This window comes from Ooceraea biroi, chromosome 1, assembly GCF_003672135.1.
Source record: "Ooceraea biroi isolate clonal line C1 chromosome 1, Obir_v5.4, whole genome shotgun sequence".
NCBI classification, from domain to species: Eukaryota; Metazoa; Arthropoda; class Insecta; order Hymenoptera; family Formicidae; genus Ooceraea; species Ooceraea biroi.
The window spans coordinates 19,153,535-19,168,050 of NC_039506.1; the positions used below are offsets into that span (position 1 = coordinate 19,153,535).

The 14,516-nt window shown below is 43.3% G+C and overlaps 1 protein-coding gene across 1 annotated transcript in view; it reads left to right on the forward strand.

The window, feature by feature from the left end:
- LOC105277991 (UBA-like domain-containing protein 2-A) overlaps positions 1–14,516 on the forward strand; it is a 17,276-nt gene continuing 2,760 nt past the window's right edge. The window contains exons 1-2 of the mRNA XM_011336762.3: positions 1–549; positions 7,692–7,766. Coding sequence (XP_011335064.1) covers positions 442–549; positions 7,692–7,766 — 183 coding nt within the window. The 5' untranslated portion in view covers positions 1–441. The remainder of the gene's footprint in view (positions 550–7,691; positions 7,767–14,516) is intronic.

The window sequence follows — 14,516 nt, forward strand, 5'->3', positions numbered from 1 at the left end:
GCGACCCGCAGCGCTCACCGCGGTAGTCGCGGCCGCCTCGCGATGAGTTTAGTTTTGAAAACAAGGGGCCGCCCGCCGCTCACCGTGCCAAGTCGTCGCCGCGCGGCTCGCGTGTAGACGGAGCGCTCGCTCGCTCGTTCTTGCTGCAGGCACGGCGGACAGGCGCGGGAATCCGCGACGCACCGTGAGCATCGTCGCGTCGTACCGCGCGCGCATCGGGTTTGCCAGAGTTCCTCCGTCCCTCGTTGGTTGCGTTCGGTCGCCGTTATTCACCGCGACACGCACGTACGTACGTCCGTCCGTCCGTTCGTTCCTCTCTCTTTCTCTGTCCGACTCCCTGGCTGTCTCCTCTCCGCCGTCTCCTCCCACGCCGCCCGCGTCTCTCCCTTCGTGTCGTTTGTAACGAAACGTGACCGACACGAGAGGAAAAAAAGAAGGAAGATGGACGCCCTTCGGGAGCAGGTGATGATCAATCAGTTCGTGTTAGCCGCCGGCTGTGCCAGGGAGCAGGCAAAACAACTGCTGCAGGCGGCGCATTGGCAATTTGAGGTGAGGGAGCAGGGGGAACCGAGACAAAGATACGATCAAGCCTAGGGATTAGGAAGAGAGAGAGGGAAAATAAGAGTGTATTTTTACGCGCGTGTCGAGATATCTAATTTACATATATACACTTGTATACATGTGTATATATATGTGTATGTATACTCCGCGATGTATTTTCGCCTGGACACCGCTACGTAAACAAAGCGACGAAAATGGCCGATCGCTCTCGCGTCGTTCGTCGACGACGACGACGCGCCAGGAGATGCGCCGATTCGCTGATCGACGAGTGTTCGCGGTTGCCATGAATTGTCGCGTCGCGGGAGACGATGCGCGATGTCGCGTGATCGCTGGCCGCCGGCACACCTGGCCCGCGACATCTCCGCCTCGTCTCCGCTCCGGCGTCAATGAACGTCGTGAAGTTAGCCACTACGCCGTTCCACTCCGTTCGTTCGCTTCATTCATAAAAATCGCGCGATGTTGCTAACGGCGCGTCCGCGCCGCTGCGATGTTCCGGGCCGGCATGCGGCGCAAAACCGACGCGTGACGATCGTCGTGGGCCGCGTAATCACGCGGCGCGTCCGCGCGTCTCCTTATCAACCGGTAGCGCCACGATCGCCGTAAAACGCGATATTCGCGAAACAATAATCGTAAACAGCGGTTCGAGTTATTTGAAATTGTCGCGTTATTCCACGCCGAAGTCCGATTGAATTTAAAAACCCGAGTCCCTCAATTGTTTCGGAATCTCAATTGTTTACCGAAACCGATTGAAATTACATTTGAAATTCAAATCCGGCATACTCGAATGGAAAACTTCGCGAATCACTACTTGAATAAAAAATTCAGATTATTAAATAGTCCGTGTTTCCTGTATATTGACGAGTAAAGATCAAGCGTAAAGATCATTGAGCGTAATTTCTCTGTTTGCATGAAGAGACTCGAAGAAAAGATCAAGTTGGCGAGACGGACTGAAGTTGGTTCTCGTTTTGCGTCCCGCCTCTCGGCGAAAGATTCCAGTGCGGCGGTCTGCGTTTGTTTTCGTTCGCGGCTCTAACGATCCGCACGGCCGTCCTCGTTGCGCAACGCAACGAGGATTTTATCGCGCGTTACCGTGAGATGCATGAACGATAATTGTCTTCGTGCACATCAGGCGTAACGTTGTGATTGTAACGGCGCGATGTTACACACGATCGCCAGGGAATTTATTGCGCAATGCTGGCCGCTCGGAAAGCACTCTCTCTTTCTCTCTTTCTCCGCGCTGCCCGACCGCGGCACTACATTACTGCAACAATCTCTCTGGAAATTGTCCCGTACATGTATTGTCACGTACAGTGAGCAACAAAAATATTCGGACACCACAGTACTTTTGAATATCGGTGTATATTTCAATTGTTTAGGAATGACAAAAATAAAAATTTTTTTCTTATGATGTATCATTTATTGTAGTTAACAAAAATATGCAATTTAATGTATCTATGTTTAGCCATTACACTTTTATAAACATTAAATGAAATATTGTCCGATTTTCGCGTTACAAAAAGATTCGGACACTCATACCAAATAAGGTATTTTAAAACTTAACCGTTGAAATTTCAATACTTGGTAGCATAGCCCTTTTGATTTTGGACATGCTTCAAGCGTTTAGGCATACTAGAAATAATTTTTCTTAAATATTCGGGACTTATTTGTTGCCATTCTTCTTGTAACTTCTTTAACTCTTCTTTTGTACGTATGGGAGTTAAGCGTATTCGCCGGTCCAAGTCATCCCACAGATTTTCGATGGGATTTAAGTCTGGTGATTGAGGTGGAGGGTGCAACACTTTGGAACAATTATACAATAAAAATTCTTGTACAATTCGAGCTTTGTGTTTGGGATCATTATCTTGATAAAATTTGAATGTTGCTTCAATTCCCATGTGCGCAGCACTTTGCAGTAAATTATCTTTTAATAACTTCAAGTATTTGTTTTTGTCCATAATATCGTCAATAAAAACTAAATTGCCAACACCAGCGGTTGAAATACAGCCCCAGACAAGTATACTTCCTCCACCGTGCTTAAACGTAGCACGCAAATTTTTTGGATCTAACTCTCTGTTACGTTTACGCCACACCATGGCTCGTCCATCGGACCCAAAAATATTGAATTTACTCTCATCGCAAAAGATCACATCATCCCACCATGTTTCATCCTTGCTACTAAATTCTTTTGCAAACGCCACACGTTTTCGCCTGTTCACCTCGTTAATAAATGGTTTTTTTCTGGCTACTCGGCCATTATATCCATTTTCTTTTAATGTTCGACGAATTGTTTGGGGATGCATACTTTTTCCAGTTTCTTAAGAAACTTCAACTGCTAATTTTGGAACACTCAAACGTGGATTTTTTTGTATCTTTCGTACAACTTGTCTGCGTTCTCTAACATTTAATATCCTTGGCCGGTCAGTTTGCGCTATGGATTCAATGCGATCTTCTCGTTGGAACCTTCTTATAATGTCCGCAACAGTGCTCTTACTTAAATTTAACAGGGTACCAATTTCACGATAAGATTTTCCTTTTTCACGATGGAAAATCACGAGTTGTCTTATATTGAAAGATGTATTTTTGCTTTTGCGACCCATTTTCACTGACGATAGACGTAATACTGAGGATAAATGGAATTCCAAGTTCCTGATACTCATAGTATGTTTGTAAACATTGGTTTTGACCGAGGTACTGGTGTCTTAAATAATGTATTGCCTAATATATTGAGAAAATATATTGACTGTCCGAATATTTTTGTAACGCGAAAATCGGACAATATTTCATTTAATGTTTATAAAAATGTAATGGCTAAACATAGATACATTAAATTGCATATTTTTGTTAACTACAATAAATGATACATCATAAGAAAAAAAATTTTTACTTTTGTCATTCCTAAACAATTGAAATATACACCGATATTCAAAAGTACTGTGGTGTCCGAATATTTTTGTTACTCACTGTACATGTGAGACGAACGATTGCATCCCAATCGTCAAGCCGAGTGTTGCGACAGAAGGGATCGATAATCGCTATTTACGGCGAGTCACGCGGTGTTCTGCCGTGTTTACGCGTCCGTGTTTTCCACGAACTATATCGTGTATGTGTGTCAACCTGCTTGCGAGTCCCGCAAGCCGCAGCTGGAACTAGGAACCGGCTTAATTTCGGCGAATTTGGGCAGCACGCGCTGCGAGCATGCGCGAGCATGACTCATTCATGTTTATTCGCGCTCGACAATGGAAGCGTCACGGTGGTCACGGTTAATGCGAGGCTCTGGTCTTCCATGTTTATGATTTATGGATGGAGATTTAGGCTCGTCGAATTTGGCGATTGCGGGTTTCCTGAAGGTCAGGACACGTGGGCGTCGAACTCTCTTTCGAGAAATCTTAATTACTTGAGCATTAAGACATAGTAATTTTCGCCTCGCATTCGCCGAATGCGGCGCGTAACGCGCTGAGAAAAACAGCGTCGTAAAAGTTGTTTTTACTCTTTTTCTTTTTTTGAACAGTACTTAAATCCGATGTAATGCGATTGTTCATCATTCGGATTTATATTAATGATTATTATTCGAAAGTTTGTCGCTTGTTATCAAGATTATTAAGACATCTCAGACCGCACACAACACGCGCGCGAACTAGATTACCGATTTCTTGCCTTGCCTAGGTTTTGTTATCTCGTTAATCTCGTTTCTTAAATTTTTATCTTCGGTGCGGTGAAGGAAGCGTCGATGATTTCACGCGCGGCTAACGTGCTACGCAAATTTAACGCGCAAATCGATGCTCCTTTTCCTTCTTTCCTACGTATTATTACGCGATTACGCGTAATCGTGGAAGGAAACGAAGAGAAAACGAGAAAGAGAGAGAAAGAGGGAAAACTAACGAAAGGAAAGACAGAAAGAGAGACGTAGGTTGCGACATACACAGACATCGTGCGCATCATCGTGATTAGAGCTAGCTTGAGGAATCTCTCTCTCTCTCTCTCTCTCTTTCTCTGTGTGTGCATGTGTGCTTTGACCACGATGTAAACAATGCGGCAATGTGTATTTATACACGCGGGAACGCGCTCCTCGTCCCGTCTCTTACGTGTCAATCCGACACAGTGCGCGTGATATACAGGGTGTCTCGTTATCGCGTGCTTCGGGAGGTGAAAAAGGAAAATCTCGATTTCTCGTTCTCGCGAGTGTATCGCGCAATGCGCGCCACGAAATATCGCTGGATGAATATTTAACTTTTTCCTTCTGCGTTTCGAAATGAATGTGCAGTTTCGAGCGGTTTTTCCACGTCCCCCGCGGCGTCCCGTGACTCGACTCGCCTCGCCACACATATATATCTATATGTATAAAATTGCCACATTATCGATCCCGATCCACGTCGCGGAGGGAACGCGAGATGGATAATGCCGCGCGAGCGCTACGGCGAATTCTTTTCATCTGAGAGAACTTTCCCCGCTCGAGCGTGGCGGTGCGGTGCGTTAAAGCGGAACCACGCTGCTATTCGCGAGCGCGAGACGTCGTCGCGTTCTCGTATCCCTCCGTGTTGGCTCGTTGGAGCTCACCGCGCGTGTCACCCGATTGCCAATTGCAACAGCGTAAATATTACAGATCCGCGAATTAATCTGGTGTTTTTTTTTTTAGCGAGATTTGAAACTTTTTCTGAAAAAGAACGAACGAAGTGGAACAATTTCAGTTATCGTTTTGTCGTGTCACATGGTATTTCGTCGACGTTATGTTGACTCTAAAATCGCACGAGGCGGGACAATATGTAAATTTTGAGATGGTCAAATTGTTCTCAGAATTGAATAATGTCGAGCGAATTGAATTAATTTGCAGATATGCAACTAGTATATTTTATCGAATTCTAATTATTTGACACGAATAAATTAATGAGTAATCGAGAAGCACGGACGATTACATCTTCGATATTAGATACAATATTACGTACCGTTGCGACAGTAAATTGTATGCAGCATAATTAATGCTACCGGTAATATATCGCGCGGTCGCTCTGTGTCAATTAAATATCCACCTCATTAATTATATAATTCACTTAATTAACAGTATATCCGTCGGAATGCGAGCGCCAATTGACAATTTTCGCTCGTGTTTGATTAATTGCTTGATTGTCATTCTCCTCGCACGCTTTCCCGAGTTTTCTTTTCATAAATCCGCAAATTAATTTCTTTTACTTGATTCTTAAGATTTCTTTCTTCTCAACTTCTCTCTCCCTTTCTCTCTTTTTTTTTTCTTTCATTTTTCAGAACTGCTATTTCCAACTCCCGTTTTGTTGCACGTACTCGCACGAAAGTGCAAGTAAGCACGACCAGTGCGCGAATAGACAATGGTGGACCCACCTTCGCACGTTTTATCCCTTTCGCCGCGACGGTGTTCTGACCGAAATATGAAACGTGTTTCATGCCGCGCGCGCGAGCTGGCCTATTACATTCTTATGCTAATGCTCTCAATGTATCGAGTATCACCGGCGTTTTAATTAAACGCCAGTTGGTCGAATGTCACGGTGTATATTTTTATTGCGCAATGCGTTCGCCTTGTAATATTGTAGCAAGCGTTGTCTTATAATAAGCTCGCTGTAGCCGTAATTCGAACAATCTTGGCTTGATAGAGTTGTATCCGTTCGATTAAATATAATTAAATAGTACGTTCAATTATCTTTAAATAGAATCCAAATTGTAAAAAGTAGTATAATGATAAAACAGTGTAAAAGATAACGCAACGTAAAATTACAAAATTTAATAATCGTGCGATCGTTGATTGTAATTGATTATTATTTTATTATTTCATTATTTCATTACATAATATTAAAATAAAATAATTTTTGTTCTCGACGTGGCGTGCTGTTTACGGATAATTATCGGTACACGAATAACTGTTGATAATTGGCGGCGAAGCGTGGAAATTACTGTTGTGTTAGCAGCAGTTATCAGCGATTATGGGATACCTTTGTCGGCGAACGCGAACCTTCGCGGATATGGATATCCGATGCCGGTCGGGCACAGGGATCGGATATCGATACCGTTAAGCACCAGACGATACTGACGAAGCGGCTTACGAGACGGCCGAAAGATCGCGATAACCGTTTTAATGATATCTGGCATAGGAAAGTTCTCGTTCGACCGTTCTCGCTCGTATCGTTCCCTTTCTTTCGTCGCTTTTGATTGTGCAGATGATTACACGCGATTCTTTGTACTTGATTGAAACTGATACCTACGCGCTAAACATTCTGCAACCTGAAAGCGTATCGATATCGCAATTTAATATCTTCCTCGACCTGCTAGAGAGTAAAAATAGAAAATGCAGGAGTGGAAAATATACAGAAAAGGCACTAGGAATTCCTGTAAATAATATGATTGCAGTTTGAGGTTTGTTTTTTTTTAAAGAGCATATTTAAATAGATCAGATTTTGCTTTCTCGAGATAAAGGCGATTATTTTAGTACACTGAAAAACAAGTGCTATTGTGACTGTAAATATATGTATAGTAAAATAACTATAATTAGAATACCCATTTTTAGAGTTTTACTATAACGTTTGTAAGGATACTACAAATTATGATATTTTCAATATTCATAATAAATAATAAAAATCTAGATAAAAAATGACAAATAAATTGACTACTTTTTTTAAATCAGTATGATCACAACATGGGATATATTGATAATTATAATTTTATAACATTTAATTATACCTTTAGTGCATGCAGCACAAGATCAACTATATATAATATGTGTAATAATAATATAATAATATTGTTGTCAATAGTAAAATAATATTGTTGTCACCAGAGCTTACTGTAAATTACAGTTATAAATTATAGTAAATGCAACCATTCTTTCCTCTCAGTGCCGAGACTCAACCTGAAACTGTATCATCATCTCAAACATTAAATATTTTCAGCGAAAACATTGCAATATACGCAATGATTCATTATAAAAGAAATGTGAGAAAGAATTGCAAATGTTTACCAACGTAATCGTATCGAAATACGTCAAGCGTATGTTGGGAAAAGGGAGATAACGATATAGTAATACAACTTATTATCATTATTATTATTATTATTATTATCGCATTGGCGCTTGTAATCGAGCACTTCTAATCGCCGTACTTTCTCTCTTGCAGACTGCTCTGAGCATTTTCTTCCAAGAGGCGGCGATACCCTCCTGCGCCCAGGGAGCCGGCACCCACTTCGGCCAAGTAAGCATCCACGTCGTTCGCTTGTAGAGTGACTGACGAAGAGTACGTAGGCGGGCGGACCCGCATCTATATCCGTGCGCCCCGCGCAATCAATGAGTTCTATTTCCGCGTCAAAGAGTCGTCGGCTGCGTCTCTTCCTCCTTTCTAACGTGAGGAACGACACTGCAGATAAGGCCTCTCCTTCGAGGAACAGCATAGTTACGCGAACAGAATTCACACGGGAAATTGCATGGGAAAATCGTGAGGCGAATCCCCTCGATTTCGCTTTATTTATGTTGCTCGAATGCTCACTTGTAAAACTTGATATCGTCAAGATGTTTAAAACGCTCCAGCGTAATTGGGAATTCTCGTCATCGTCTCCCACTTGTAAAATTATCTGGAATGATTTCGTTGTTAGTTATTCTCCAGCCCGGGCAGAATCGTTATCATTATTTTATGTAATGATATTATGTACCGGCGCGTCGATGTTATCTGTAACAATATTATTCCCGACACCGATTACGTGACGGTGCATTGCGTCAGAATCGCGTTACGTGCGTTACTCCTCGTTCTCGGCGACGAGGAGCATCTTGTTCGACTTCCTGCTGCCGTTCCTCGACGAGCTTTGATTACGGCGAGTTCATTCGACGGCCGTACCCGGCGTGTTAGATTTATTCTCTCCGTTTTCTTGATCCCCTCGACCCACGTAACGTGACGTAATGCAGTCGCGCGAGTTAAAACTTTCGTGGGCTCGCGTGGGCCGCCACCGCCGCCGCCGGTGTACGTTCTCGTCTTATTGATTATTCAAAAGTAGGTTCAGCAAGAGAGAAGACCCAAAGATCGCACGTAGAGCGGACGAATTCCGGGAAGGTGGCGGAGGGCGAGGGGGAGGAGGGACAATGCGACGGGCCGACGCAATTCACGAAATAATACTTCCTTCTGCCACTCGGTCGTGCTAATGTGCATACACACATACGCACGCGTATACAAGCGCACACGCACACGGAGGGAAGATCGATCGCAGCGCGTGTCTGACCTTCACTGCCACCCCTTCCGCCAACTATTTACGTTGCTCTCTATCTTCCTGATTAATTACTCGCTCTTGTGAGCGGCTTTGTTCCGCATGATTTTATAGTCGCGGGCAAGGCCGCTGGGTGCGACGAAGAGTCCCAGGGAGACGAACCGTTCGATTACTGTGTCTCTATTCCGGCGGCGCGGCATCCTGGCGTGGTCGTCTGCTGGGTAGATTCCGAGCGAGCGAGCTGCTCCTCCTCCTCGGGTCTACCTCGCACGCCGAGATATGCGCGATCCGATATGTCGTAGTTTATTCTGGTAACTACCGACCAGGTTCGCGTGATCTGCCATTTACCTCGCGCTACCTCGCGCGCCGCTTCCTCCCCTCACGTGAGACCTGGTGTTCTTGCACAGGGTGCTCGGTGATGGGTGCAAATCCCTTTGCCGGATATTGCGTGATTTATTTTGATCTACATACGTGAACGATCTTTGAATCGCGGTTAAAATCGAAGTTTTCGGCGGATTCAACGACCTTCGAGAGCTGTTGTCGATCAGAATAGAAATTCTAGACGAATTCATAATCTTCGAGAATTGTCATTGATCAGAGTAGAAATTCTAGACGAATTCATAATCTTCGAGAATTGTCATTGATCAGAGTAGAAATTCTAGACGAATTCAATGATCTTCGAGAGTTATTGTCGACCAAGATAAGAGTTCTATCAAATTCAATGATCTTTTATCTGCTGTTGATTAAAATAAAAATTTTGAGGGGATTCTTAATGATCTTGATGGCCAATTATGTCCGATTAAAATAGAAGTTTCAGGCGAATCTTGTGGTTCAATTGTTCGTTATCGTTAAGCCACACAGTCGATCACAAGGTCTCAGTCAAATTGATCTTTGAGTCGCAGCTGATTAAGTTAGAAGTTCTAAACAAATTCAATGATCTGCGGGTTGTGACCGATATAGAATACAAGTTCCAGACAAATTTGAGATACAGCGTAGATAAAGTAGAAGAACAACATCGTCGTTCATCAGTTAATTTCGTGATAGGATCTCTTATCTCGAGGCGCAGCGATACGTGTATCGCCGAGATACTGGAAGCGGCCGAAATCGCGGAAATTCCGGCGATGGAAAACTCATCGTTGCTCTTCGACCGAGAAAACGAACTCCACCGCCGTTCACCAGATGCACTCATTATTTAACGCGCATGCTGCAACGTGTCGTCGCTCGCATTCTCTGGCAAAAGTTTGCTGCTCTTTCCCGTTGTTTGCCGCGTTCCGTGTATTTTCCTTCCCCGGCTTCAGCGAATTCAACACTGGATAAAAAGTGGAGAAGTGGGTCGATGCCAGTCATTTTCGAGCGTAGCGCAGGATGCGGTGCAAGATCCGTATACTTTATATCCTCCCCGAAACTTTCAGATTAACGTCGATTGACGCCGTAAATCGAGCGAGGAAAATTCAGCCCCCCGGTCAACTATTGGGTTGGCCAAAAAGTAATTGCGTTTTTTTTAATATAAATGAAAGGCGAATTTTTCATGGGAAACAAAAACTTTATTAAACAATATATTGTCCATTTTGTTTGATTATCTTTTGCCATTTTTCAGGCAACTTCATGATTCCGCGCTCAAAAAAGTTCTTATCTTTTTCAGCAAAAAACAATTCCAACAACGATTTCATATCCTCATCAGCAGTAAAGGTTTTTACCATTCAAGGCGTTTTGCAAAGAACGAAACAAATGGTAATCTGATGGTGCCAGGTCTGGCGAATATGGTGGATGTGGTAACATCATGGTAACACATCCCATCCAAGCTGCAACAATTTTTCACGAGTGACCAAACTTGTACGTGGTCTAGCGTTATCATGGTGAAACACAACACTTTTGCGATTCACCAATTCTCGACGTTTCTGTTTGATGGCATCATTTAATTTATCCAGTTGATGACAGTATACGTCTGAATTAATGGTTTGATTCCTTGCAAGCAGCTCAAAATACACAATACCTTTAAAGTCCCACCAGACTGACAGCATAATCTTTCTTTGGTGAATATCTGCTTTTCAAGTGCTTTGAGCAGGTTCATCACGCTTGCTCCACGATCTTTTTCGTTTGACGTTGTTGTAGACGATCCATTTTTCGTCGCCTGTTATCATACGTTTCAAAAATCGATCATTTTCCTCACGTTTCAAAAGAGAATCGCAGATGTCAATACGCTTAGTGAGATGAATTTCTTTAAGCTCATGTGTTACCCAAATATCGAGCTTACTAATGTATCCAAGTCGTTTTAAATGGTTTTCAACACTCGATTTCGATATGTTAAGATTCTCAGCAATCTCTCGTGTCGTTAAACGCCGATTCGAATCGATCAGTGCCTTTATTTTGTCATCATCAATTTCGATTGGCCTTCCTGAGCGTGGTGCATCTTTCACATTAAAATCTCCAGATCGAAATTTAGTAAACCAATTTTGACATGCCGCAGTTTTAAAGCATCTTCGCCATATACATCAGATAACTTTTTATGAGCTTGCACAGCGTTTTTCCCTTTTCAGAAGTAATAAAACAAAATATGACGAAAATGTTCTTTTTGATTTTCCATTTTGAAATCGACGGCAAACAAACAATTGTTAACGAAATCGTGCACTTTCTTTTTCTAAAACAAGCTTGAACTGTGAGTTGTTAACCTACATAATGAATTTGCGGTTTAGAATGAAGTTAGTTACATTTCAAGACATGTATGTCCATCTATTGGAAAAAAACGCAATTACTTTTTGGCCAACCCAATAGAATCATCAATTAAAAGTTACACAAACATCCCGAGATAAGATGCCGAAAGGAGCTATCAGAGTTAACACGTTTATCATCATGACCGATCACCGGTGACCGATACTGAGCTTTCTATCTGGCCGGTCACCGATGATGAGTTAACAGTAACAAAAGAGCATAACGAACAAAGTGCACGTTATAAGCAACTTTATAGCATCGTTTGTCAAATTTTAAAAACGATTATGCACACGCACGCATCATGATGAATCTAACGAGCCCACTGACATGATTGCAAAGTTAGCTGAAATACGCTTGGCGGTAAATGCATTAACGAGGGATACCAATGAAAATAAAGTAATCACAGTACGATAACAGCGTAATGGTCATCCTCGAAGCTTGATTAACCAGACCGTAATTGACCGGTCAATAAATACTCGGAGGTCCAATTAAATCGCGATCGGACTAGGGAAACCGGTTGTCGAAGGGCAAAGGGCCGCGCCGGTAGCAGACCGGGGACGAAACGACTCCGGATGGCCCCCGTGATATTGGACGAGAGTGAAGGTGACACGCTCTCGACACAAAGGAGAACCGCTGCCGAACAGGCAGTCGCTAGTAGATGCGTGTACTATTCTCGGTGTCGGCGACGGCGCATTCCGATAAGTCGTGTGCCAAATCGCGGTCTGCAAGACCGTCCGTTGTATTGCACACCACCCTCGGACGTGCACGTTCTTTTTACCTCGCGTGCCTGTGCCCCCACGATCGATCCCGCGTTATCCTCGTGCCCCTGCACAGTCTAGCACAGTCCGTGCTAGATCCGTGATGCAGCTGATCTAAAAAGGCAATAACATTGTTTTTTAGGTGGAGAAATCCATCATGGCCCCCCCGCACCTTTTGGGAGGTGCGGAGGGAGTGTGAGACTCTTACTCACTAAAACCCCACCGTTGGCCTGCCCGGGGGCTAAGAAGCATATCGTTCAGAGAATAACATTGTACCCGCTGTCATAGTTAGATGGAAAATGTAATTATCTTTTCAATTGGGAACATGTAATTGGGGAAACGATACTCCCTGATTGCATGCTCGACTTTGTATTAGGAGTGTGATTTAGTTTTGAGGGTTTTGCAACAGATGGCTGTAGTGTCAGTTTGTTCCAATAGCTGTTTCCGATAACTGTTGTTTCTTACAGTCTTGACATTATCCATCACATTTAGTAGCATTATAGCAATAGATGCAATAACAGTCGTGTTTATATCATCGTAAAAATCCAACTTCCGAAACAGCGTTTTCGACATGCGTTGCTTTTGTTTTTTAATCAAAACAAAACTGCGGCTGACGGTTATAGAATTCTTGTGGAAACTTATGGTGATTCTGCCCCATCAATTAAGACGTGCGAATACTGGTTTAGACGCTTTAAAAGTCGTGATACTGATGTGAAGGACAAAGAACGCTCGGGAAAACCAAGAAAGCTTGAAAATGCAGAGTTGCAAGCATTATTGCACGAAAATCCAACAGAATCCATTTCAGAACTTGCCAGAGCATTAAATGTTGATCGTAGAACAGTTACCAAACATTTACATGAAATGGGAAAAATTCAGAAAGAAGGGAAATGGGTTCGACATGAATTATCGGAAAGTGCCATCGCGAACCGGTTGAACATTTGCATTTCGTTGATCGCCAGGCAAAAAAAGAAGAGTCTTTTGTCTCGGATTGTTACTGGGGATGAAAAGTGTATCTATTTTGATAATCCGAAACGCAGAAAATCATGGGTGGATCCAGGCGAACCATCAACATCCACTCCGAGACGCAATATTCACGGTTGAAAAGTAATGCTCTGTATTTGGTGGGATAGTGTACTATGAGCTGTTAAATCCGCATGAGACTGTCACGGCTGATCGTTATCGACACCAATTGTACAAGTTGAAGCAAGCATTGGACGAAAAACGACCACCAATTGCGAGCAAACGACGGAAAGTGATTCTTCTTCGTGACAACGCTCGACCTGACGTTGCGTTATCAGTGAAAGAAACACTATTAGAGCTTGAATGGCAAGTCTTCTCCGGACATTGCTCCATGCGATTATTATTTGTTCCGGTGGATGCAACACGCTTTAGAGGATACACACTTTGATAATTTGGAAGAAGTGCGAAAATTCGTCGACGAATGGATCAACTGAAAAGAAGAGTGATTTTATCGTGGTGGAATCCGTCTCTTGCCAGAAAGATGGGAAAAAGTTCTAGAAAACGAAGGAAAATATTTTGATTAAGGTATTCATTCATTATCATATTTAAATACATGCGTTTTTGAGCAAACAAAACCCTCAAAACTAAATCACACCCCCAATACTTTCTTCCACCCTGTATGGGTGCACGATTATTATATATTCTGTATTATGCTCTGCCGCGCTGTTTGCGTGCGTTGTATCTTTCATCATGTTTTCACATTACACATTCCCACGCGTTGTATCTTTTACGTTATATTTCTGAACAATGTCGAGCGCAAACAAGATAAAGGCAGTTTGTTTTGTAGAGCGACGATAAACCACCCCGTACGGACGTAAAGGCTAGTACGTAAAACGTTGGAAATGCGGAAGCGCGGACTCGTCTGTGAAAGAAGCATCAAAACACGGCAAACACCGTTGCCGGTGTTTAATTATCCGCTTATCGGCGACGGATTATCGGAGCTGGTCGTTGCCACGCTAGTGCAACGCGTCGTGCCCGTATTGTTTGATCGCCGTATTCATCTATCTGACGCTAGGCGGGGGGGAAAGGGGTGACCGGCGCCGCAGAAGCTGAAGGGTTCAACAAACTCGTTAATGCTAACAGCCGTCTTTCACGACCGATGGATTTCCGTCACTTTGAGCGACTTCGAGTCTGATCTGCTGCGATCCAAAGCAGCAGGCGATGCTCTTTGAATCCCTAAAGGCGTCCTTTGATTCCGGGATCAAAATATTCGCGGGCGTTAAAAGAGTAATGTCTCTCTTCTGTATTTTTGTCCATCAGCAG